This window comes from Odocoileus virginianus, chromosome 23, assembly GCF_023699985.2.
Source record: "Odocoileus virginianus isolate 20LAN1187 ecotype Illinois chromosome 23, Ovbor_1.2, whole genome shotgun sequence".
Lineage (NCBI taxonomy): Eukaryota > Metazoa > Chordata > Mammalia > Artiodactyla > Cervidae > Odocoileus > Odocoileus virginianus.
This window is the reverse complement of record NC_069696.1, coordinates 37,378,754-37,402,097: the sequence shown is the minus strand read 5'-3', so window position 1 is coordinate 37,402,097 and position 23,344 is coordinate 37,378,754. Positions and strand designations below refer to the sequence as shown.

General features: G+C 35.8%; 1 protein-coding gene across 8 annotated transcripts in view; it reads right to left on the bottom strand.

Moving 5' to 3' along the window:
- DNM1L (dynamin 1 like) overlaps positions 1–23,344 on the bottom strand; it is a 73,771-nt gene that overhangs the window by 1,284 nt on the left and 49,143 nt on the right. For 2 of the 8 annotated variants that reach the window (XM_070453917.1, XM_070453911.1), the window contains 13 exons: positions 18,521–18,683; positions 18,007–18,127; positions 14,421–14,552; positions 13,003–13,209; positions 9,924–10,044; positions 9,546–9,701; positions 9,218–9,307; positions 5,967–6,059; positions 3,587–3,643; positions 2,854–2,931; positions 2,504–2,536; positions 319–495; positions 57–166 (listed from right to left, as the gene is read on the bottom strand). In XM_070453917.1, coding sequence (XP_070310018.1) covers positions 57–166; positions 319–495; positions 2,504–2,536; positions 2,854–2,931; positions 3,587–3,643; positions 5,967–6,059; positions 9,218–9,307; positions 9,546–9,701; positions 9,924–10,044; positions 13,003–13,209; positions 14,421–14,552; positions 18,007–18,127; positions 18,521–18,683 — 1,538 coding nt within the window. The remainder of the gene's footprint in view (positions 1–56; positions 167–318; positions 496–2,503; positions 2,537–2,853; positions 2,932–3,586; positions 3,644–5,966; positions 6,060–9,217; positions 9,308–9,545; positions 9,702–9,923; positions 10,045–13,002; positions 13,210–14,420; positions 14,553–18,006; positions 18,128–18,520; positions 18,684–23,344) is intronic. The other 6 variants (XM_070453918.1, XM_070453912.1, XM_070453913.1 and 3 more) reach the window with 3 other exon arrangements.

Genomic DNA, 23,344 nt, shown 5'->3' with positions numbered 1-23,344 from the left:
ACGATTAAGAAATTATCCAGCAGTATTCTAGTCTGATTTATATACATAATACTAACCTGTCTTGAATATTCTTTCTGACAATAAGAAAATATGATTTGATGAGTCGTTCAATAACTTCACAATCTCGCTGTTCACGGGCAGATAGTTTTCGTGCAACAGGAACTGGCTAAATTGGGTGAAGCGGAGAACAAATTTACTGTTGTGCCATTTTGAAATGACAACACATAACAATACATTTTTGAGATACCAGTTCCTTCTGTCTTAAAATGCTTTCTTGGTAATTTGGTTCTTTGTCCTCAACCAAATTCTACAGCTTACCACATCCAGCAAATTCACAGCGTGGCCTTTTTGTGGACTGGCTGGCATAATTGGAATTGGTTTTGATTTTTCCTCAGCTAGTAACTCCTCAGCTTTTGAAGTTTTCAACATTCCTCTCCAGTTGCCTGTTGTTGGTTCTTGAACAGCATCTCCAACCCCACCACCTCCAGATGCAACCTGAAAAAAACGTGTTCCAAGACCTGTACCAACCATATCAAACTGGCATTATCTAAACAAAGTTAATTTTTTTTGATAGGAGTCAAAGAGAATACCCATCTAGTACTCATCTGGAGTTTTAATCTATTCAGAGAGATAGCAGGGTCAGAAAGAGATGGTGACTGGCATGTACAACTGGAACCCTGAGCTGTCTAAATAAGAGGTCCTGTTCTAAATTGCTGGCAAGGCCTTGGCCAGGATCTTAAATTCCTTTTTTATTCCTTGCTAACTTTTCAAAGTTTTTCCTCCTCTCCAACCTCTAACACTAGAGACTGTGGAGAAAATATGAGCTACCCTTTAAAACAAGACTGGCCATTAAAAGCACAAGGAAAGCCAAAACTGCTATTCACATTATTTCTTCAAAGTAACTTTAAACACTGTTGAACTGTGATCTCTCTGAAAGTTCAGTGAACTCATGTCTCCAAAGGTTAAGACTTTATATATTTCTCAAGTCAGTTTATGTTACTTATAGTCACAGGATAAAAGTAGGAATCCTTTAATTAACAGAAACAAGAACACACATGATTCTATGAGTTTGCATGCATGCTTGTGTGTGTGTGTGAAGTCATGTCCAACTCTTTGTGACCCCCATGGACTGTTGCCCACCAGCCTCCTCTGTCCATGGGATTCTCTAGGCAAGAATACTGGAGTGGGTTGCCATTTCCTCCGCCAGGGGATCTTCCCAACCCAGGGATCAAACCCGCGTCTCCTGCATTGGCAGGTGCATTCTTTACCACTGAGCCACCTGGAAGGCCCAGTGATGACATTAAGCTGCCTAGAATGTGGAGTATGACAAACACAACATCAGTCCCCTCAATGTTTATACCCATGAGAAAGGATCTGCTAAAAGAAATCTAGTGTTGTCATTAATCACAAGTGCTTTTGCACCTTCTTTTTTAGGATATCTGTTAAGTCTTGATTTATAAAAGAAAAATGACTGTTTAAGGTAACAGGGAACACTAATTCATCAATATTTAAGACATGTTTTTAGATATTCTTTAAGATTTTACAATCTAAAATGAAGATAAAATGGCATTCAGAATTCTAGAAATAAAAATGACGTTATATAAATTTAAGTGTTATAGCAATTGTTAAATGTTTTTTGTATCATTTTGATTCAAAACACTGCTCAAAATTTGTCTCTAAAATATGTATTAAAGATGATGTTTATCAATATATAGGTGGAATATTTATATACTACTTTTCAAATGAGTAATTGTATTTCTAAATGCCTGTTAACCATACATGAGTGATAGACCTACATATGAAATCTTAAGGAGAGTGAGCAAATTCAAGGTGAAGCCATGAGTAAAATAAAAAGCAATGATTTAAATGGTTCTCTTAAGATCTTAGTACAGTGGGCTGAGAGAAGATAAGACATTTAATTATAAGGCTTTATCTGAGGTTCAGAATCTTAAACCTGGACAATAAATAAAGGAGCTGAATGGCAAAAATAAAAATAAGAATGGGTCTGAATAACTTACAGGTTATTTTATCAAGAACTGACAACAGTCTCAAACTCTCACAGTCCCCCTCTATGCTCTGAATTTGCTTAAGCTGTTGAGGCACATGTTAGGCTTTAGGGTGACAAGTGCGACAAGTGCGTAAGAAAGCATAAGAAAGAAGCTTAAGAGGACCATCTATTAGCACTGGACAGATCTCAGAACCTTTAAAGAGGAAAGTCCAAAAGTACAATTTTCACCTCCAGAATTTTAATTCCCTACCAAAATATTAAATTCAACACTATTCTTGAAGGTTACAGAAAATGGTGGGAAAGGCTATTATTATTTAAAACAATGTTAAAACTAGAATAAATACCATCTTAGAAGTTAGTTGAATAAGAGAGACAAACATAACAAAGACAATGAGAGATAGATGCCACTGTTACAAACAAGTTCTTCAATGGTTTTGAAGACAGTGTTTCTGAAAACCAGGGGTACCAACATTTTCATTGTGAAGCAAGACTCACATTTTTAGTTTCTCTTCTGCTGTCCTGAATTAACTGTTAAAAGATATGTTAAAACATGCAGTTTAACAACCAAAATTTAAATATCGATGGCTTGAAATTCAAAAAGTGCAGGATAATTTCCTCTTTAAATGCTTTTTCTGTGTGCATCTTCTATATTGCAAGCAAAAGCATGTTAACAAATTTATGTTATGAAATATACACTGTTAAACGATTCAAAATTTCTATTAAGACTAAAATTTGATCTTAGCACAATATCCCATATTAATATTCTGCTATTCAGTGTATTGTTTCCAGATGATTATGTTGCACCAAATTAGGCATGCAGGCTTAGATTAAGAATCAGAACAGACCTTGCCATCAGCCTCAGCAGAAGCAGCAGGGGAGGGCTCCTGGGAGGCAGGTGCCAAAGCACTTGGAACTTTAGAAGACTAAAGGCAAAAAATTCAGGGAAAAAAAAATCAAGGATGCCAAAAATGCATTCAGAAACATTCTATAAATATGAATTTTCCCCATGAAAAACAAAAATGGGACATAATGTTTATTTTGCCTTATTTTCTGTACTATTGTCACTGTTGTCACCTTTGTTTAAGACTTGTTCAGATGAATTCCTAAGAAAAGTTCAAATCCAAAAGCTTCACTTTGATTTTTACAAGCTGATAAGATCTTTTCTGGTAAAGAATTCAAGGTAACAGATTTTTACACAAAAACTTTAATATATGCAACTATTACAGGAAACTAAAACCTGGTATGCACATATTATCATCTTCCCTCTCCAAAAAAGCCTCTTGTTACAATAAAGTCATTAAGTCATTTCAACTAATTTTACAAAGTTGACAGTCACTGAATTCTTCAAAAAGCCTTGATACTTAAAATCCACCTTTAAGCATTTATTCCAATGTATTAAAAATATTTTATCTTTAAATTACTCAAAGCCATTCTGAAACTTGCATACCTTTACTCAAATATGCCAATGGAATATTAAAGTAAGAAGAAAAAATTACTCCTAGAACTCAGTAATATTCTGAGGCTCACCAATCCATCTCTGCATATTGGTTGGGAATATGCTTTAAAAACATTTTTTACCTTGTCTCGTGATACAGCTGAAGGCAGTTCTCTTGCTAGCCTGTTTCTCCTTTGTTCCTATAAAACACAAGCAAGCATAAGATTCATGATTATCAGAACATAAGAGATGTAAGCTACTAAAAAAAAGTTCAGCTTAATTGAAAAGTATGGAATAACTAACAGTATATCCTCCCACTGTTGAGACTCATACCATAATTATATTTTAAAACAAACAAGAAATCATTTAACCTGATGCTTCTCAATCTTTTTTCTGCTCCAACATACCTGAGGGATAAATTCAACATCAGTAATAGTGGCTTTCTGTACCAAGAATTCTCAAGGGAGGGTCAGTGGCCCAGCATCATCTCTGCCTTTCCCACAAAGTTAAGAATCACTGATTTAAACTGTTCCCACATAAAAGTGTATGTAAGCCTTCAACACACCATATAGAATCTGAAGTATACAGGTCGCAGAAAACTTAAGCAAAGCCTTTAAAAATCACTCTAACCTGCTGACATTTGTGTTACATTCACACAGTTCTCACAAAACAATAAGAAATATCTATAAGAATGTTCTGCTTTCTTAGTGTTAAAAACTGACAGTCTGTTCTATAACTTGGGCAATTTAACAGACTGATCACCTGCCACTCTTCTAGTTTGTTGATATCATCAATATAATTCTGGTACCAAACTAAAGAAACACTAAATTCAAACCAACAATACCTACTGTATGTAAAGCACCATAATAGGTGCAAGACTATGAAAATATAAAAGGACGAAGGTGTTAATACTGGCTCACAAGCAGCATCAAATACAGCAGAAAAGCATTTAAGTTAAATGCAGTCAAAATGCTCCTGAGTAGAAAGCATTTCATGAACACTGACTTGCAAAAAAGGTGTAAGTTAACAAAGCTTCACAGTGTTGTTTTTGGGTAAGAAAATTTTGTAACAAATTATACTAACTTTTCACTTACCTAGTGATTAAAAATATAGCAAATGATAAAAAATATATGGATTTTTAACAACTTTCAGAATTACAAGTTAGCATTTAAATGTACATTTTGAAGAAGAACACAAAGCAAAAGGCAGAGGAATCAAGAGACCAGAAATTTTCATGCTAGTCTATTACCAACCATTACCAACCAGTTATGACCTTAGCCGGCCCCGGAGAGCTGGCTTACTGCTTTGTTAACTGAACAAGTTACTAACTCTCAGCCCTGGTTTCCTAGTCTATTAACATTACCTTTATAAGGTTGCTCTAAAGATTAAATGAGAGTATCTATGTGTTTGTTCTCTGACACATAGTTATTAAAATCAGAGACATTCACCTGTAAGAAAAATACTGATCTGAAATCACATCATAAATGACCTTGTCAGTACTAGAAAAACTGTTTCAGACAAAACTCATCCTTGAAGGTTTCCATGTTACAAGAACTAACTCCTATCTTAAAGAAAGTGTCTACATGCCAATTTTTAACATGATAATTGTTATAGAATCCACTTTCTTAAGTGTTTTCAAGTGCCTTACTTACATGTGTTTTGGAATTTTTTCTGACAATAGGAGTTACCTCAACTATGCAGCTAAAAAACAGTTCCCTGTACCTGTTAAAGAGATGGTGCTTTCCCCCTCTAACAGTGTCCAGCAAAATATGCAGTAAAGTAACAGCTGTTATCAGCTGTGGGTCTCGGGTTCTTCATCTTTTTAACTAAAAGGTCCCTTGCAGTTTCCAAATTCCATGTTTACAATTTTCTCTCTCTGTGCATAAAAGAAATTTGATACAGAAGAGAGACTTCCTGGACTATGAAACAGCAGAAAATTTTACTGTTTTGTATAAAAATGGCAGAGAAAAAAATGCATGCAGATAAATCATTCTATCTATCAGCCTTGGCTCCTTCTGAGTTCTTATGCAACCTACAACATTAACCTCAAATGGAAAAAAGAAAGGATCCATGAAATGCAGCAATCATAGTAGTGGTGAAACAGTACTGTTTTTCCAAATACACTATAATTTAGGTAATTCTTGGATTGTTTCCTTCAAAGCTTTCAGAATCAAGTAAAAACAAGTTTAAACATCCACTGTTTTACATACTTCAGTCTAATAAACTGCAACAACAGTTAACTGAAATGGAACCAGACAGCCCTTCAAATACAAATACTAAATCAATGAGCCCCAGATCCTCTCTGAGTTACAGTTTCATAAGCAGAAAATAAGAACAATCCCTCCAGGTGATTTTGAGGATTAAATTTAAGAAAACAATGTAATGCCCTCAGCATAATTCTTGGAATATGACAATAATAAGGTACATAAATGTCTTATAGTTATTCCTTGCTCAGTAAATTTGATATAATTGATCTAAAACAGATTTTCTCTCTCAAAAAACACAAATTTAAATTGTATTTACCTCTATATTGTTGTTCATTAACCCACAAGCATCAGCAAAGTCTGGATGTTTTGTGTTGATATAAGCCAATTCAATTGCCACTAAGTTATGAACCTAGAAAAAAATAAAATTAGGCTATATACAATATTATGCCAACCTAATTTTAATTTAGGAAACATATTAACTTATTTAACAGATAAATTCTGAAAGACCGTACAGGAAACATGCCTAAAGAAATACTTGATAATTATGCTTCAACTGATAAATCTTACACGAAATAACAATTTGCTCTCTCTTTTAAATTATTTATATTTCAGCATCTAAGACTGCATTTCTGGCACTGAAGTAGATAAAAGTATACTGTTAGGGAGAAAAAAGTTATCTACTTGATGCGTATCTAACTTCCAAGCAACTCTGCTATATAAAAACCTTAGATCATCCACTATTCCATGTCAAAAGCTCAGGTTCAATAATAAAACATTACAGAATCAGATATAAGTTAAAGATGTTAACTTCACTTGGGTAAAGGATACATTTAAAGGCCTGAGCTAACCTAATTGATTAGCCCTAATTATGAAGCACCTAGTTTAAATATATGTAGTTCAAAATCCTAATTGGGACAGTAATCAAAAAGGAAAGTTAAAATTAATTACTCTAGCATTATAGAGAGATTAAACTAAGTCCTTCATTTCACTGTCCTGACAAATCTCAGGTATCAGAACAGCACTAAAAGATCAAAACCAGTGAAAATGATTTATTTAAATGAAATTCTGATGACTCTGGTATCAGTGGGTAGAGTCCAAGATCAGGCTAATCATGTTCTCACTCATTTTAATTCGTGGTTATGCTTGCCAGGAAAACAGCTAAGCAGCAGCACTTACATTCTATACTTCCAAGGATGGTTTTGTACTTGTAAAGTAAATGTAAGTAAATGTCCATTGGGGCTCACCACTCTGAGCCAAGGACCCAAATGCACTTTTAGAGACCAGAAAGGAAAAAAAGAAACAGTCAACAATTAGAGGCAATATGGACAATTTCAAATGCTTATCTCATATTTACGCCAGTTTCAGGATTTTATTTTTAAGGATAGCAGCCATGATATTATGACATTAGGTCATCAAACAAGCAAGCTGTACAAACAGCCAAATTATCCTGACATACATCAAAGTTAAAAAATTACTTGCTATATAAAGGCTCAGTTTGCCGGGGCTGAAGATAAAACCAACTTTCCATTAGAACAGTGCTGCTATATGTATGTGTGCTCAGTTGTGTCCGACTCTGTGGATGTGAAGTAAGTAGAGCCACAAAATGGAAAAAGTTTAATGGCTAGGCTTAAAAAAATATCCTTGTCTATTATGTTACGTATGAGGGCACTGTATTAGAAAAAAGTATTATTTCGTTTACATCCAGTCAAAAAAAGAGTTTTTTAAGGTGGTAGTATTTTAATAGATCAATGTAACCCCTAGCATTAGTGATTCTACGTAACTGCCAGGATGTGACTTGAAGACATTTTATCAAAGGTATCCTAATAATACCTAAAGGCAGCTGAAATTAAAAATTATGGACAGGAAACTAATTACTATTGAGTGTCTACTTATGTTTTAGACACTCTACTGTGAGAAATTTGCAAATGGTATCTCTCTGAACCTTCCCAACATACGGGAGAGCTATTATTTTAGTCTGTTTTACAATCAGGAAACTTACTAAGTGATACATTTACCAAAGTCACATGGCTGGTGAAAGCAGAGCCAGATTCAAATGAAGATCTTAGTCCAAAACCTTTATAAAATAGGAAGCACTGAAACTGTCATGAGGTCTGGGTTCTACTCCCAGTTCATCCACAAACTAGGTGTAATGTGGGGTTAAATGATTCCTGACATCTTTGGTCTCAAACCTTTTAAAATGAAAACGTTACTCACTGATGTCTTCATACTTGTCTGCTTCTAATCACACATCTTTCTCCCTCACCCCTGCTCTTTTTTTAATTCCCATTATCTCTTTTCAAGGCAAGGAAGTGTTACAAAAGTGTATTTGTAGATGGCTACTCTCCAATTTAGTTTCTTGTCCATGGATAAAATACACAGTTGATTAAGACATATATTTTTACCTGTTACTTAAGAGTACTGCTTTAAAAAAAAAAAAAAAAGAGTACTGCTTTTGACTGTGGTTAATGGTAATAATGTGGCCTACATTATTCAAACATTGCTTACTTAAAAGTCACACAGTTTGAGTCTTGGCTGAATTACTTAATATGTGACCTTGGGCAAATTAATCTCCCCGGGCCTTCCTTACTTTGTTATAAAATGAGATAATACCTATTGCATAGAATTATTGTCAGAATTAAATAAAACAATTCATGTCAAGCATTACAGACAATTCCTGGTGCCACCTTCATCAATTTTAGGCCATCACTGTCATCCTCCTCACCATCCAAAGTACTTAGTAACACAGTTTCCTTTAGTTGAAACAGTTTTGTTAATTTTTTCAACCTTAGGAGCCAGCTAGATATTAACAATAAGAAGAATGTATCTGATTCACTCAGTGATGAATATGCTTTCCTTCAAAAGAAATAACCATCTCTGGCTAATAGAAATGGAACAAAGTATCTTGTCCAGATTTTAAACAGGTAACATTTTTTACTTTTTGGAAAATGAGATGTTTCTGGTTTGCCAATAGGTGTCAGAGACCTTTGATTACATTTTTAATCCTTACATTTCTATACTGTGTGTGTCTATAATATTTCACTTTTTGTTTCTTGTATAGTAGGTTCTTATAATGTATTTATTTTTATTGAGCTGTGCCCAGTCATGTCTGACTCATGGCCGCCCCATGGACTGTAGCCTGCCAGGCTTCTCTGTCCATAGGATTTCCAGGCAAGAATACTGGAATGGGTTGCCATTCCTACTCCAGGGGATTTTCCCAACCCAGGGATCAAACCTGTGTCTCTTGGGTCTACCTGCATTGGCAGGCATATTCTTTATCATTGCACTACCTGGGAAGCCCATATATATAATAAAGCATACCTGAATACAATCCTCAACAATAAACTTCCGCTGGCTATTTTTAGGAAAATGTGGCTGCAGGCTAACAATGACTAAAATATGAGGAAAAATGCATTTTATACTAGAACTACTGAAGTTTCCTTTGAAATAAGACTGAAATTCACTTCTTTTTCTTTTTGATACACTGGGAAACATTATGCCTAAACTCATAAAGTATACAAAATGATTTTATTAACAGTGACTACAATGATTTATGAAATAACAGCTCACCATTTCATTTGTAACAGGCAACCGTTTACGAAGAAGACAAGTCACTACTTCAACTATGGCATCATGAAGTTTAGGGAACCGCAACAACTCCTATATATGATGGAAGTAAGAAACAGTCTGTTTGGTTTGAAGGAAAATTAATCACTGAAATACTAAACCAGATTTGGAAGCTATATTTAACTATACTATTTCAAATATCACTTTTAGATAAGGAACTAAAATTTTAACTTTTAGTCCATCTTCTATATGTCCTCCTGTCCCTTGAACCTATCACCTTGAACCTATGTCTTTTACTACTTAGTCAGAAACCTGTTCCATTTCTCAATACCTGTGTACTGTAATTGCTACAGTGCTGAATGATCCTTTGCATTTCTTCATGAACCAGTTCCACACAACGGAGGCTGGGCTCTTCCAGACGTTTAATTTGCCGTTTGACCAGTAACTCAAATGAAACTTCAGGCACAAACAAAGCAGGACGAGGACCCTAAAAAGATACAATCATGAGCTCTTATAGCTACGTATAATTTTGGTTCTTCCCTAAGGTTAAAATAAATCAAATTTTTTGGCATTTTTTCATGAAAAGTACTTCCTAATTTCAAGAGTAAGAGCAAAATAACAAACTGTACCATTCATTAAAAAGGATATATGGATTAAAAAATAATCTTTAACCTCATTTCAAAAAATTCTAAAAGTTAAGCATACTCACAGTTGCATTTCTAATGGCAGTCAAAATGTCAATAGTGTTAAGGCCACCGAGAGGGTCAACAGATTCTAAGGTTCGCCCAAAAGTCTCATGGAAAATATAACATATTCGAGCACCACCACATCTGAAAGGCAATGAAATATATGATTTCTAGTATTACTAAAAGGGAAAGACACTACAAAGTAGAAGTCTTTCTGTAAGCATTAAGATGATAGACAACTACATTTAGACCATTTCCATGTATTCTCAACTGTTATGAATCAATTTCTCTAATCTTTTTAATGGGGAAAGGAGTCATTTCACAAAAGGCATTGATATATGCATGTGCACATGCACACACACAGAGTAAATTGTTCTGTCAGAAAACATCAGTTAACTAACAACAACTAAACATTTTTCTCTGCTCAAGTTTTCAACTAGACCACATGCTCCTTAAGGATAAGAAAAGTATCCTACTAATTTCTATTTATTCACAATCTAGAGTAGAGATCAGCGAACTTTTTCTATGAAAGGCCAATTAAATACTTTTAGACTTTCAGGCCTCTGTCACAACTTGCCAATTCTGCCATTGAGCACAAAAGCAGCCACAGACTGTATGTAAACAAATAAGCATAGCTATGTTCCTGTAAACTTACACACACTAAAATTTGAACTTTACATATACACTACGTAAAAAATTCTTTGAATTTTTTTTCAACTATTTAAAAAATGTAAAAATGATTCTTAGTCAATGGGCTTATCCCTGCTTTAAACAAATTAAATCTCTACACCTACATACTAGATACCTTGTGTTTCCTGTCTTAATGACTAGAAATCCTGGTATTATCTTTTATTTTTTTCATTCAAATCCAGTTGAAACTTTACAAATATGGTATATCCCCCCAAATCATTCATTCTTCTCTATTTTAACCATCACTATTCACTACTTTCTTAACAGTAGCCTAGGCAGAAGGTACCAGCCTAACATTATACTAAGTGAAATACTAAGTGAAATATACTTACTTATACTAAGTGAAATAACCCAGACAGAAAAGGACAAATATTGTATGATTTTCCTTATATGAAATATCTAGAATAGGGAAATTCACATAGAAAGTAAGTCAGAGGTTACCATGGGCTAGGAGAAGAGAGGAAGACAAATACCAATGCTTATTTGATACAGAGTTTTTGTTGGGATGATGAAAAATCTTGGAAATAGATACTATTTGATGGTTGTACAATATTGTGAATATACTTGGTAGTACGTATTATACTTTAAAATAGTTAAAATTACCAGTAACTAGTCTCTCTGCCTCCAACCTTTACCTTCTCCAAATAGTTTGCATAATGACCAGAATTACCCTTTTAAAGTGGGGAACTCCTGTGACCAAAAATGTTTTCATTTTTTTATAGTAGGAAGCTCTTCAAATTCTGACACATTACACTTTCCACAGTCTTGTTCTTATTAGACACCTTTCCTGCCTTACTTCCTGTTACATCCCATCACTATACGTGCCATTCTCCAAATTCGCCCTGCACTATTCTCTGCTGTTCCAAAGCCTAAAATACCCTTCTGCTTACTGCTTACGGCCTCCCCATATTCTATTCACAGCCCAACCCAAATGCATTCCTAACTATGGAGCTCTCCCAATCCTTGAAAGAGATATAAATGGTCTCTCTTCAATGTTCTAATGAGGCTTGATTAGATAATTACAAAGATAGAAATATTCTATGGAGTTAACTCACACAGAAGGCTACCAGGGTCACATGAAAGTACACAGAACTGTACACCCACACACACACATGAAGTGTAACTGGTGAAATCTGAATAAACTGTGGATTGTACCAATGTCCATTTTCTTCCTTTGTTATTGTACTACAGATATGCAGGATGTCAACACTGGGGGAGGTGGGGTGAAGGGTAAATGGGACCTCTCTGTATATTTATTTGCAACTTGCTAGAAATCTATAGTTATTTTTCAAAATTAAAAGGCTTTTTAAAGGTGAGAGTTCAGAGAAATATATTCTTATATATTGCTACTAGTAATACAATACAATCTACTACTAACATCCCAGGTGGCACTAGTGGTAAAGAACCTGCCTGCCAATACAGGAGGATGTTACAGAACTCCTAACATGTTGGAGCACGTTAGAGATCCAGGTTTTATCCCTGGGTCACGATGATCTCCTGGAGGTAGGCATGGCAACCCACTCCAGTATTGTTTGCCTGGAGAATCCCATGGACAGAGGAGCCTGGTGGACTACAGTCCATAGAGTCGCAAAGAGCCAGACACGACTGAAGCAACTTAGCATGCACTACTAATATAGCAATGATAAGAGACTTTGAGGATGTGATATACCTTTTGATCTAGTAATTCTACTTCTAGAAATTTACCCTAAGGATTTACTTGGATACATGCTCCAAAGATAGTCCATCACAACATTGTATATATTTGTATATAACCGAAAGCAAACTACCAAGAGTAGGGGACTGATTGAACAAATAAGAGTATATGTCTAAAAAGTCAAATACTATATAAACCTTAAGGTTGAAGATACAAATATGCAATTTCTACTAGCTGTTTGTGACAAGTTGATTTAAAGAAATGATTCTGTAGCATCTGATTTTTAAAGATGTATATTATAGGCATTTATATGTCCTATAAATATATAGAAAAATGTCTAGATTAATGCCAAAGTAATAGGGATTATTTCTGGATGATGGAATTGAAAGTAATCTTATCCTTATACTTTACTCTTTTTCCTTATCTGCATTTTTTTATTTTTTCATGAACAATGTTGTTGTCCATATTAAAGAAACAAACTCTTTTAAATTATAAAATGTTATACTTATCAATTAAAGTCTTGTTTTTTAAAAAAAAACCTGAAAGTTTACCATGTTTTACATATTTTTACATACTTTTATGGCATTTTACATACATATCAAATATTCATAATTTCTACAAAATGATATTCCTGTTTTACAGATAATAAATCATAATCAGATAATCTCAAAGTCACTGTAACAAAAGATCTTTATCTTTCTTCTTTATCTAACCTAGCAATCCAGGTAGCCAAATCCATAGAGAAATTTCTTACTTACAGCTCTGAAGTTTCAATATATTTTGCAGTTCCTTCAATAGTATTACAATATTCTGTGGCAAATTTGGTAATAAGCTGGAGTAAAGTAGCACTTTTATCATCCACAGGTTCACCATAGCTATTTAGAAGAGACTGATATTGAGCAGCTAGAACATTTATTCTCGTTTTCAACTCTGGTAAGCAATCTCTGATGTGATGCATCAGTAACCTAACAAAGGTTAGAAAGGAAGAATTTTAAAGTAAAATTGTGTATTTTGAAGATCCAAGGAGCTCAAATTTTAAAAATGCAAATAATGGGGAAACCTGTCAAACAACTTGTCTTGGCAGGAAATAATGCAATTTTAGAATAGACGTAAATACTTAGTCTGAAAAATGACAGGAAGGAAACTGTCTTGTTAAAATGCCTTTTAAATTTGCCTTCAATCCAATATATGGTAACAACTGCTAGAGAATCAAATATAAATTTAAAAAATTTTTTCTCTATTACAGCAATTACCTTAAAGAAAGTTAGCTACACAATCTAATTATACCTACATTATTTTGGTTTCTGACTTATCTTTTATAATAGGTACTCAGCACAGTGAAAATCAATCTTGTTAAAATCCACGTCCATCCACTTTTAATTTATTTAGGGAGTAAAGCAAAGATACAGACATGATTTAGCAACTGAATGACAACAACAGAAGGAAATAGCTTTCACTTAAGTTGTGTATAAATCGTCTAGAAAGTTCTTCTAATTCTTTGAATGATCTAATACCATCAGTGGGTATTAAGAATTCAAAGGAAAAAAAAAAAGAATTCAAGGTATACAGCTTACATTCTTTTTATGAACAGGACTAGAAGACATGCTAATTAAGACAAGATTATGTGAAAATTATATATTTTAATTCAGTTCTTGAAATACAAAATGGAAATGACATCAACTGCCATCTATTTCTATCATCAAAGTAGAATGACTGTAAATAATTTCATGATTAATGTATTTTAAAAATCACTTGAGCATTCCTAGATTACACGATGATTTAATGCCAACTACCTCAATGAAAGGGTTTCCCAGGTGGCACGCTAATGGTAAAGAAACCACCTGCTAATGCAGGAGATGCAAGAGACACAAGTTTGATCCCTGGGTTGGGAAGATCACTTGGAGAAAGGAATGGCAACCCACTCCAACATTCCTGCCTGGAAAATTCCTGGACAGAGGAGCCTGGCAGTCTACAGTCCATGGGGCGGCCATGAGTCAGACATGACTGGGCACAGCTCAATAAAAATAAATACATTATAAGAACCTACTATACAAGAAACAAAAGTGAAATTTCATAGACAAGCACATTATAAAAATGTAAGGAATTGAAAATCAAAGGTCTGAGATACCTACTGGCAAACCAAAAACATCTCATTTTCCAAAAGGTAAAATGTTACCTGTTTAAAGTCCGAGCAAGATACTTTGTTCCATTTCTATTAGCCAGAGATGGGTATTTCTTTTGAAGAAAAGCATATTCATCACGGATTGAATCAGTTACACTCTTCTTATTGTTAATATCTAGCTGACTCCTAAGGTTGAAAAAATAACAAAACTGTTTCAACCGAAGTAAAATGAGGTACTAAGTGCTTTGGCAACATCCACTGGATCATGGAAAAAGCAAGAGTTCCAGAAAAAAATCTGTTTCTGCTTTATTGACTATGCCAAAGCCTTTGACTGTGTGGATCGCCACAAACTGGAAAATTCTGAAAGAGATGGGAATACCAGAACACCTGACCTGCCTCTTGAGAAATATGTATGCAGTTCAAGAAGCAACCGTTAGAACTATACGTGGAACAACAAACTGGTTCCAAATAGGAAAAGGAGTATGTCAAGGCTATATATTGTCACCCTGCTTATTTAACTTATATGCAGAGTACATCATGAGAAATGCTGGGCTGGATGAAACACAAGCTGGAATCAAGATTGCTGGGAAAAATATCAATAACCTCAGATATGCAGATGACACCACCCCTATGACAGAAAGTGAAGAACTAAAGAGCCTCTTAATGAAAGTGAAAGAGGAGAGTAAAAAAGTTGGCTTAAAATTCAACACTGAGAAAACTAAGATCATGGCATCCAGTCCCATCACTTCATGGGAAATAGATGGGGAAACAGTGGCAGACTTTGTTTTTTTGGGCTCCAAAATCACTGCAGATGGTGACTGCAGCCATGAAATTAAAAGACGCTTACTCCTTGGGGGGAAAGTTATGATAACCTGGACAGCATATTAAAAAGCAGAGACATTACTTTGCCAACAAAGGTCTGTCTAGTCAAGGCTATGGTTTTTCCAGTAGTCATGTATGGATGTGAGAGCTGGACTATAAAGAAAGCTGAGTGCTGAAGAATTGATGTTTTTGAACTGTGGTGTTGGAGAAGACTCTTGAGAGTCCCTTGGACTGCAAGGAGATCCAACCAGTCCATCCTAAAGGAAATCAGTACTGAATATTCATTAGAAGGATTGATGCTGAAGCTAAAACTCCAATACTTTGGCTACATGATGTGAAGAGCTGACTCATTTGAAAAGACCCCGATGCTGGGAAAGATTGAAGGCAGGAGGAGAAGGGGACGACAGAGGATGAGATTGTGGGATGGCATCACCGACTCAATAGACATGAGTTTGGGTAAACTCTGAGAGTTGGTGATGGACAGGAAGGCCTGATGTGCTGCAGTCTGTGGGGTAGCAAAGAGTCGGAAACGAAGGAGCAACTGAACTGAACTGAAGTAGTTTGAATGGTGAGGAGGATGACAATGATAGCCTAAAATTAATGATGGTGGCACCAGGAACTGTCTATAATGCTTGAAGTGAACTGTTTCATTTAATTCTCAAAACAATTCCATGCAATAGGTATTGCCTCATTTTATAACAAAGTAAGGAAGGCCCAGAGAGATTAATTTATCCAAGGTCACATATTAAGTAATTCAGCCAAGATTCAAACTGTGTGACTTTTAAGTAAGCCATGTTTGAATAACGTAGGCCACATTATTACCGTTAACCACAGTCAAAAACAGTACTCTTAAGTAACAGGTAAAAATATATGTGTCTTAATCAACTGTGTATCTTATCCATGGACAAGAAACTAAATTGGAGAGTGAAAGTGAAAGTGAAGTCGCTCAGTCGTGTCCAACTCTTTGCAACCCCATGGACTATAGCCTGCCAGGCTTCTCCGTCCATAGGATTTTACAGGCAAGAGTACCAGAATGGGTTGCAAAATACAACACTTTTATAATGCTTGCCATGAAAAGAGATAATGGGAATTAAAGAGCAGGGGTGAGGGAGAAAGACATGTGATTAGAAGCAGACAAGTATGAAGACATCAGTGACTAACGTTTTCATTTTAAAAGGTTTGAGACCAAAGATGTCAGGAATCATTTAACCCCACATTACACCTAGTTTGTGGATGAACTGGGAGTAGAATCCAGACTTCATGACAGCTTCAGTGTTTCCTATTTTATAAAGGTTTTGGATAAGATCTTCATTTGAATCTGGCTCTGCTTTCACCAGCCATGTGACTTTGGTAAATGTATCACTTAGTAAGTTTCCTGATTGTAAAACAGACTAAAATAATAGCTCTCCGGTATGTTGGGAAGGTTCAGAGAGATACCATTTGCAAATTTCTCACAGCGGAGTGGCCAAAACACAAGCAGACACTCAATAGTAATTAGTTTCCTGTCCATAATTTTTAATTTCAGTTACCTTTAGGTATTATTCAGTTCAGTTCAGTTCAGTTCAGTTCAGTCGTTCAGTCGTGTCCGACTCCTTGCGACCCCATGAATTGCAGCACGCCAGGCCTCCCTGTCCATCCCCAACTCCCGGAATTCATTCAAACTCATATCAGTCAAGTCGGTGATGCCTCCAGCCATCTCATCCTCTTGTCGTCCCCTTCTCCTCCTGCCCCCAATCCCTCCCAGCATCAGGGTCTTTTCACTCTTCACACAAGGTGGTCAAAGTATTGGAGTTTCAGCTTCAGCATCAGTCCTTCCAATGATCACCCAGGACTGATCTTTAGGATGGACTGGTTGGATCTCCTTGCAGTCCAAGGGACTCCCCAGAGTCTTCTCCAACACCACAGTTCAAAAGCATCAATTCTTCAGTGCTCAGCCTTCTTTACAGTCCAATTCTCACATCCATATACGATGGAAAAACCATACCCTTGACTAGATGGACCTTTCTCGGCAAAGTAATATCTCTGCTTTTTAACATGCTATCTAGGTTGGTCATAACTTTTCTCCCAAGGAGTAAGCATCTTTTAATTTCAAGGCTGCAATCACCATCTGCAGTGATCTTGGAGCTCCAAAAAATAAAGTCTGACACTGTTTCCACTGTTTCCCCATCTATTTCCCATGAAGTGATGAGACCAGAGGCCATGATCTTAGTTTTCTGAATGTTGAGCTTTAAGCCAACTTTTTCACTCTCCTCTTTCACTTTCATCAAGAGGCTTTTTAGTTCCTCTTCACTTTCTGTCATAAGGGTGGTGTCATCTGCATATCTGAGGTTATTGATATTTCTCCCAGCAAAATTAGGTATTATTAGGATACCTTTAATAAAATGTCTCCCAAGTCACATCCCAGCAATTGTGTAGAATCATTAATGCTAGGGGTTACATTGATCTATTAAAATACTCCTTAAAAATCTCTTTCTTGACTGGATGTAAACTAAATAATACTTTTTTCTAATACATGAGTTTTCTAATACCGAGTGCCCTCATCATACATAACATAATAGACAGGGATTTGTTTTTTTTAAGCCTAGCCATTAAATTTTTTTCCATTTTGTGGCACTGCTTACTTCATAAACATTTTCTGTTTAAAAGTATCTACAGGAGGTTTTAGTGAATCTCTTTTCTTCCTTTAGAGCAACAAATTCTTTAACAATACCAAGATTATAGTAAAAGGGGAAAATATAGGGACACTATCACATTTCAGACTGAATCAAAAACTTTAGGTTTGCTTTGAAATGAGAACACTGCAATCTTGACTGCTCACCTGTTAACTACTCCAATTATTCCCAGTTTGACTGGTATAACCCTTCCCATCAATACATCCATGGCATCAGTACCCGCATCCATGAGATCAAGTTTTGTGATTACAGCTAGGGTTCTGCGACCTGATAAATGCAAAAAAGAAAAGAAATGACCCATTAAATTAAGCTTTAAAGTATTAAGAAAGGAAAATCCTAATCTATAATCCCACCTAATGTTATCTCTGCTATCATTTTGTTAATGTTTTTCTAACCTTTGCTTACAAATATTTTTTTAAAACTAATTTTAATCATGTTTAATTTTAAAATTTTTTCACATATAATTTTTATTAGCTATTTTTGCCTACCCTATATAGCAATTTATCCATTTCCATCAAAATTTCTATTTGATACTATAAGTAAAATAGAAAAGCATTACTAGCTAGACATACTCCTTTTAAAAATTAAAAACACCTCTCTTGAGGGCAGATTCACCTCTGTTAACCAAGCATCTCATTAAAAATTTATATCCGTCCTTACCATCTGGATCTACCTCTCTTGAAATTTTCAGTGCCTCTGATGTTGCCATATCTGTATTAGCAGCAGTGACAGCGAGGATAATGGAATTTGGATTACTGATGAACCGAAGAATGAGCTCTCTGATTTGAAGCTCAATATCTTTAGGTTGATCACCTACAGGCACCTGAACAAAACAGAGATGATCAAGAAACAGGTAATAAAAATCAACTCAGCTTTTTCCCCTCATTTAATCCACAGAATATAGGTGTTACTCCATTTACAGATAAATAAAATGAATTTATATACTTCAGTGTTCATATAAATTTGGTAATATGTATAAGTCTCAAAATGTAACTCCTGCAAATATTAAACGTCTACCATGTTAAGGACTGGTCAGTGTTAATTGTCTAGAGACAAATTCATTCATTCACTCAATTAGCAAATATTTATTGACAACCTACTATATTTCAGGCACTATTCCATATATCAGATTATATCACAGTAGTGAATTAACAAAGACCAAATTTCCTGCCTTCACTGAGTTTTAGTGATAAAAAGGAGGTAATAAACACTTTATATACATAGTATCTAAGTGTTGGTAAGACTATGGAAAAAATAAAGACCAGGAGGCTAAGGAATACTTAGGTTAAAGCTTATACTTTAAACTATTATTTTAAATTGGATTATGCTTTTAAATTGAGTAATTTAGGGAGACCTCAGCCAGACAATGACATTTAAGAGAATGACTGCAGACTGAAAGAGATAAGGGAGAGGTACAGGCAGCTATCTGGGGGATGAACATTGGAACAAAATGGCAGAAGACTGACTGGAGCAAAAGGAATAAGAAGAGTAATAAGAGACAGATCGAGGAGGTACTTTCAATCTCTTTAAAACATAAGCTTTTACTCTGAGTGAAATGGGAAGCCTCTAGAAAGATTCTGACCCAAGGAATGACAAAATCTTATTTTCACTTTAACAGTATCACTCTGGCTGCTTAGTTAATAAATTATGAGGAAGACCACTTAGGAGACTATGGTGGTAATCCAGCTGAGATGACAGTGGCTAGCTCAGGATGGTAGCTATAAATTTTTAAGACATGACAGAGTTCCAGATATACAGGTACAGTTTGTTTTATTGCATTTTTCAGATTTTGCATTTTTTTACATATTGAAGGTTTGTGTCAACAAGAAAGTCTATTGGAGCCAATTTTTCCAATAGCATTTGCTCACTCTGTGCCTCTGTATCACATTTTAGTAGTTCTTAAAATATTTCAAACCCTCCACCAGCAGAAAGATGACATCCAACTCACTGAAGTTTCAGATGGTTAGCATTTTTTTTAGAAATAAAGTATTTTTTTAATTAAGGTATGTACATTGCTTTATTAGACATAATGCTGTTACACACCTAACAGAATAGAGTACAGCTGACCCTTGAATAACACAGAGTTAAGGAGCACTGACCCCTTCATGTACTTGAAAATCTGCTTTTGACTCCCCAAAAACTTAACTACAAATATCCTCCTGTTGACTAGAAGCCTTATACCAACAACAGGCAATAACATATATTTTATATGTATTATATACTGTATTCTTACAATAAAGCTAAAGAAAATGTTGGTAAGAAAATTGTAAGGAAAATACATTTACAGTACTGTACTCTGTCAATACTTAAGTTTATGTCATCTGTTTACAAGATATCTATCAGTACTCATCTATCAGTACATCAATACTGTCTTATGATACAAAACACTGTTAGTTGTTATACATTACTGACACTAAATACAAAAAATGAAAAGATAATGTGAAAGAGAAATTCATATTTATTTAAAGATATAACAATTCATGCATTGATAATGAAGTAGCAATAAGACTGTTTTATGATAGCCTAGTATAATTGAAATGATTGCTTCACAGTAGCCTAGAGTATGCAGCGAAGAGTGAATCATTGTTTATAGATTCCAATGTTGAAGTCATATTCATAACACCACACAGAAATCAATTACCTGTGATGATGGGCTGATACGCAGTTTCTCCAATTACAAGTGAAGGCATACTGTACAGTAAAATAATTCTTTGAAAGCAAAGTTACAAAACAGAAAAAAAAAGAAAACCTAACACATTATTAATTTTATTTAAATATCACTCCCATTATGCCTATGTAGGGCTTTCCTGGTGGTTCAGACAGTAAAGAATCCACCTGCAATGCAAGAGACCTGGTTTGATCCCTGGGTTCGGACGATCCCCTGGAGAAGGGCATGGCAACCCACTCTAGCATTCTTGCCTGGAGAATCCCCATGGACAGAGGAGCCTGGCGGGCTACAGTCCATGGGGTTGCAAAGAGTCAGATACAACTGAGCGACTAAGCACATGCTTTGTAAGGATAGGCTATTCACTTCAATACAAGTCTTGTACATGATGTTCTACGTAATGAGTACATAGGCAATGATGATAAAGATGACATAAAAACATACAATTCTTGCCATATAGTTACTAGATTTCACAAGAAGACACATACAACAGAACCCATGATTATTTGCTATTTGTTAAGTGGAAGTGGATCACCCTTGTCTTCACATCAAGTAGATAAAAGAAGAAAAGGAGGAGTTGGTCTTGCTGTCTCAGGAGTAGCAAGGCAGAAGTGGAGGAGGCCGAAGGAGAGGCAGGAGAGGTAGGCACACTCAGTGTAACTTGATGGAAATACATCATAATTTCTGTCTGATACTTTTGTTTTTTCACTCCAAAAATGTTTCTGTATGGTTCCATTCCTTCTTCAACCAAATCAAAAGTAGTCTTGAGTAACTGTGACTTTTCTCACAAAGTGCTTACTGTCGTTATGTTTTCCAATACAGTTTCTTTTAAATCTTCTTTCCCACCATCTAGGCTTCCTAGGTGGCTTAGCAGTCAAGAATCTGCTTGCAATGCAGGAGACACTGGTTCAATCCCTCAATCAAGAAGGTGTCCTGGAAGAGGGAATGGAAACCCACTCCAGTATCCTTGCCTTAAGTATCCTATGGACAAAGGAGCCTGGTAGGCTACAGTCTATAAGGTCACAAAGAGTTGGACACGACTGAAGTGACTGACCACACATGCACCCCCCTCATCTGGCACTGTTTCAGAAGCACTCATCTCCATCAAGTTACCCTCTGTTAATTCCTCTCACGTAGTGTCTACGTTAGCCCTTGGATTTCTACGAGATCCATATCTTGAAAGCCTTCACCCATCTAACCCACTTTTTCTCTTTTGGTTGTGTCCACAGTCGCTTTTATGATTTCCTTGATTGGCTCTGTTGTAAATCCTGAAGTCATACATAGCATCTGGACAAAGCTTTCTCCAGCAGGAATTTATTATTTCAGGCTTCATGGCTTTTTTAACAACAACATCTTCAATAGTGTAATCCTTTCCAGACTTGCATGCTGTTCTATCAGGGTTCTCTTCCATAGGAATGACAATCCTTTCCATACAGTTCCATATGTAGTGAGCCTTAAAGGTCCATATGACCCCCTGATTTAGAGGGTGAATAAGGGACACTGTGTTGGGGGGCAAGTAGACCACTTCAACACCTGTGGCCTGGAGCACTGTCTAATACCAAAAGAACTTTAAGTCAGTCCATTACTGGAAAGGTACTTCCTGACTTCAGGGACAAAGCATTGATGGAACCAATCCATAAAAAGGGTTATCTGTGTCCAGGCCTTCTTGTTGAGCAACCAAAGACTGGCAGCTGGTGTTTAATCTTTTGCCTTCAAGGATCAAGGGTTAGCAGCTTTATAGATAAGGGCAGTCCCAATCATAAACCCCCTGCGTTTGCTCGGAATAGTAGAGCTAGCCTATGGCTTCCTTTCTTGAATTCTGGTGTTCACTTCTCTTCCTTACTAATAAATGTCCTTTCTGGCATTTTTTTTCCCCAGAATAGGGCACTTTCATCTGCATTAACATTAAAAACCTGTTCAGGCAGCTATCCTTTCTCCTTAATGATTTTCTTAATGGCATCTGAGAACTCATCTGCTGCCTCCTATTAACTTGACTTCTTTTAAGCAAAACTTTCTAAAATTATCAAACTATCCTTTGCTGGCAATATATAATCCAGCTTTAGATCATTCACCTTCCTGTTGCTTTAAGTTGTCATATATTGAATATGTTTTTTCTCAAATCATGTTAGAGTCTACAGATATGCTTTTCCTATAGAAATCCTGTACCCAGATAAAAGCTGAAATTTCAATAAAAAGGCATTTAACATAAAATGCAAGGTTTTCATGCCTCCTGGCATAGCTGCAGCATTGCCTTCATGACTTTCCTTCTTTTTTCCCCAATGCTTAAGCTGGATTCATTTACCTTGAAATGGTGGACAACCACAGCTGGAGACCTCAATCTACAGACAGAGTACATCAAGCATTTTAACTTCTTGTAATGTCATGACTTCTCTCTGCTTGTTGGGAGCACTTCCAACATCACTAGTGGCACTTCATATGGGTCTCATGGTGTTATTCAGGGTATACAGTATTACACTAAACACGATTAAAAAATGCAAGAACCTCAGTTCAGTTCAGTCATTCAGTCACGTCCGACTTGCTGTGACCCCAGGGACTGCAGCACCCCAGGCTTCCCTGTCCATTACCAACTCCCAGAGCTTACTCAAACTTACGTCCTTCGAGTCAGTGATAGCATCCAATGATTTTACCCTCTGTCATCCCCTTCTCCTCCTGCCTTCAATCTTTCCTGGCATCATGGTCTTTTCCAAGGAGTCAGTTCTTTGCATCAGGTAGCCAAAGTATTGGAGTTTCAGCTTCAGCATCAGCCCTTCCAATGAATATTCAGGACTGATTTCCTTTAGGATTGACTGATTTAATCT